We start from the raw sequence: 1,659 nt of genomic DNA on the forward strand, positions 1-1,659 counted from the left end.
CAGCACCACCTCGCCGAGGTGAACAAGAGACTGCAGCAGGTGGCCCCGGCAGCGCCCGCGTCCGCCACCAGCAGCACCAACTCGCCGAGGTGAACAAGAGACTACAGCAGGTGCCCCCGGCAGCGCCCGCGCCCGCCGCCAGCAGCATCACCTCGCCGAGGTGAATAAGAGACTCCGGCAGGTGCTCCCGCGCGCCCGCGCCCTGCAGCTGCACCTTGCGGAGGTGAAGAAGACACTCCGGTAGGCGCTCCGCCGGCACGTCGCCGAGGTGTTAAACAGGAAGAACAACAACCCCACCAAGTTCATCTGCGATAGCAACATTATAGTACACTGACAGTATGTATATTACACATGAACTCACTTGTAGTTGGAGGTGGAGGGGTATCTTGTTGCTGTTGAGCTCCTCTTCTCCTTTTGGCAGGCTTCAAAGGGTCATCAGAGCTTCTTTTCCGATTACGGTATTTGTCAACCAGCTTCCCTCCTACAAATTTTCGTAATGGTGGGTCAGCATCCAAATAGTAGGTCTCCAATTGTTCCCCAGGAAGGCATTTCACTATTTCTCCAGCCACCGACTTCAGTTGCGTTAGTGATAAGCTGTAACCAAGTAATTCGTAGAAACAGTATGTAAAAACTCCACTTCAGTTGATGTAAATAATCAAACTGTTATTACGATATATTTAAAATGAAGTATGTCTAACTACATTGACTATGTTTATCAATTAAAATGGTCGATTAAACTTACTCTTCAGAAATATGCAGTAAACCAGTGGTGACTAAAACGTCAACAATACGGTTCCTCCAGTCTCCAGTGGGTCGCTGACCACTGCACAGCTTTTCAATGGCCTTTAGACAGACAGTATCTTTCCTCAGTATTTCCAACACATTCTGAAAATGACCAATGCAAAACATAAGGAAAAGTTACGACACATCTACCACAAACAATATGAAACCTACTTACTAGTTTTGCAAGGGCTGACTCCACTAATGTATCTTTGAGTACCAAATCACAGTACTCAAGATTGTTCTGACTGAGTGAAGAGGACGAAGGATTCATGGACGGTGGTACAGCAGTGAAAGAGGACGAAGTCGATGAGGTAGACTCCTCAGCTGGTTCGAACGCTTGCGAATCAGAATGGCTTGCAACTTTCTCAAGCAGTAGAACCTCAACCCCTCCAGCCTTAAGAGAAACACAGATAAGACAAAAAGAAAATAACACCAACTGATTACAACACGCCTGCTCCCACCCAAAAAAACATTCAAAATGCTGCGTGAAACATTACATGGAAATGAAAAAATATAAAAAAATACCTGTTCCTTGAAGTTCCTCTGCTGCTTTAAAAACTTTAGGCGATCACCATGGAGAGGTAGGTAATCCTTTAAGCCATTGTTATCCAATTCCAGTAACGCCTCTAAATCAATACTCTGGTCTGTATAACAAAGTAACATGAAAATAAGTCACCAGATCATAGAAGTTAGTGATGGTGAAACGTGAAGTGAGACTGCGACATACCTTTGAAGGTCTCGGCGAGATGCCCGAAGCCCCATTGGACGAGCAGGTCGTCAACACCAACACTTCCACAATCCGCATCCATCGCCTCCACTATCGAAGAGCTGTCTGGACAATGCGCTCAGCTGATCAGAGAGCTGCGCGATGTGAGC

The 1,659-nt window shown here is 46.5% G+C and overlaps 1 protein-coding gene across 1 annotated transcript; it reads right to left on the reverse strand.

Moving 5' to 3' along the window:
• Window positions 1-6: 6 nt before the first annotated feature.
• LOC127749474 (uncharacterized) lies at window positions 7-1,653 on the reverse strand. Its single transcript, XM_052267701.1, has 4 exons — window positions 1,309-1,653; window positions 959-1,177; window positions 743-885; window positions 7-594 (listed from the first exon to the last, which is right to left on the reverse strand). The coding sequence occupies exons 1-4, from the start codon at window positions 1,444-1,446 to the stop codon at window positions 321-323; spliced, it is 774 nt and encodes a 257-aa protein (XP_052123661.1). The 5' UTR covers window positions 1,447-1,653; the 3' UTR covers window positions 7-320.
• Between the last annotated feature and the right edge of the window lie 6 nt (window positions 1,654-1,659).

This window comes from Frankliniella occidentalis, unplaced genomic scaffold, assembly GCF_000697945.3.
Source record: "Frankliniella occidentalis isolate FOCC.00 unplaced genomic scaffold, Focc_3.1 Scaffold57, whole genome shotgun sequence".
Taxonomy (NCBI): Eukaryota; Metazoa; Arthropoda; class Insecta; order Thysanoptera; family Thripidae; genus Frankliniella; species Frankliniella occidentalis.

Coding starts and splice junctions, on each gene's coding strand:
- LOC127749474 (XM_052267701.1), bottom strand. CDS start 1,446: ATGTTACTTTGTTATACAGACCAGAGTATTGATTTAGAGGCGTTACTG. Junction 1,178..1,308: donor AGAGGAACTTCAAGGAACAG/GTATTTTTTTAT, acceptor GTTTCTCTTAAG/GCTGGAGGGGTTGAGGTTCT. Junction 595..742: donor TTACTGCATATTTCTGAAGA/GTAAGTTTAATC, acceptor ACTTGGTTACAG/CTTATCACTAACGCAACTGA.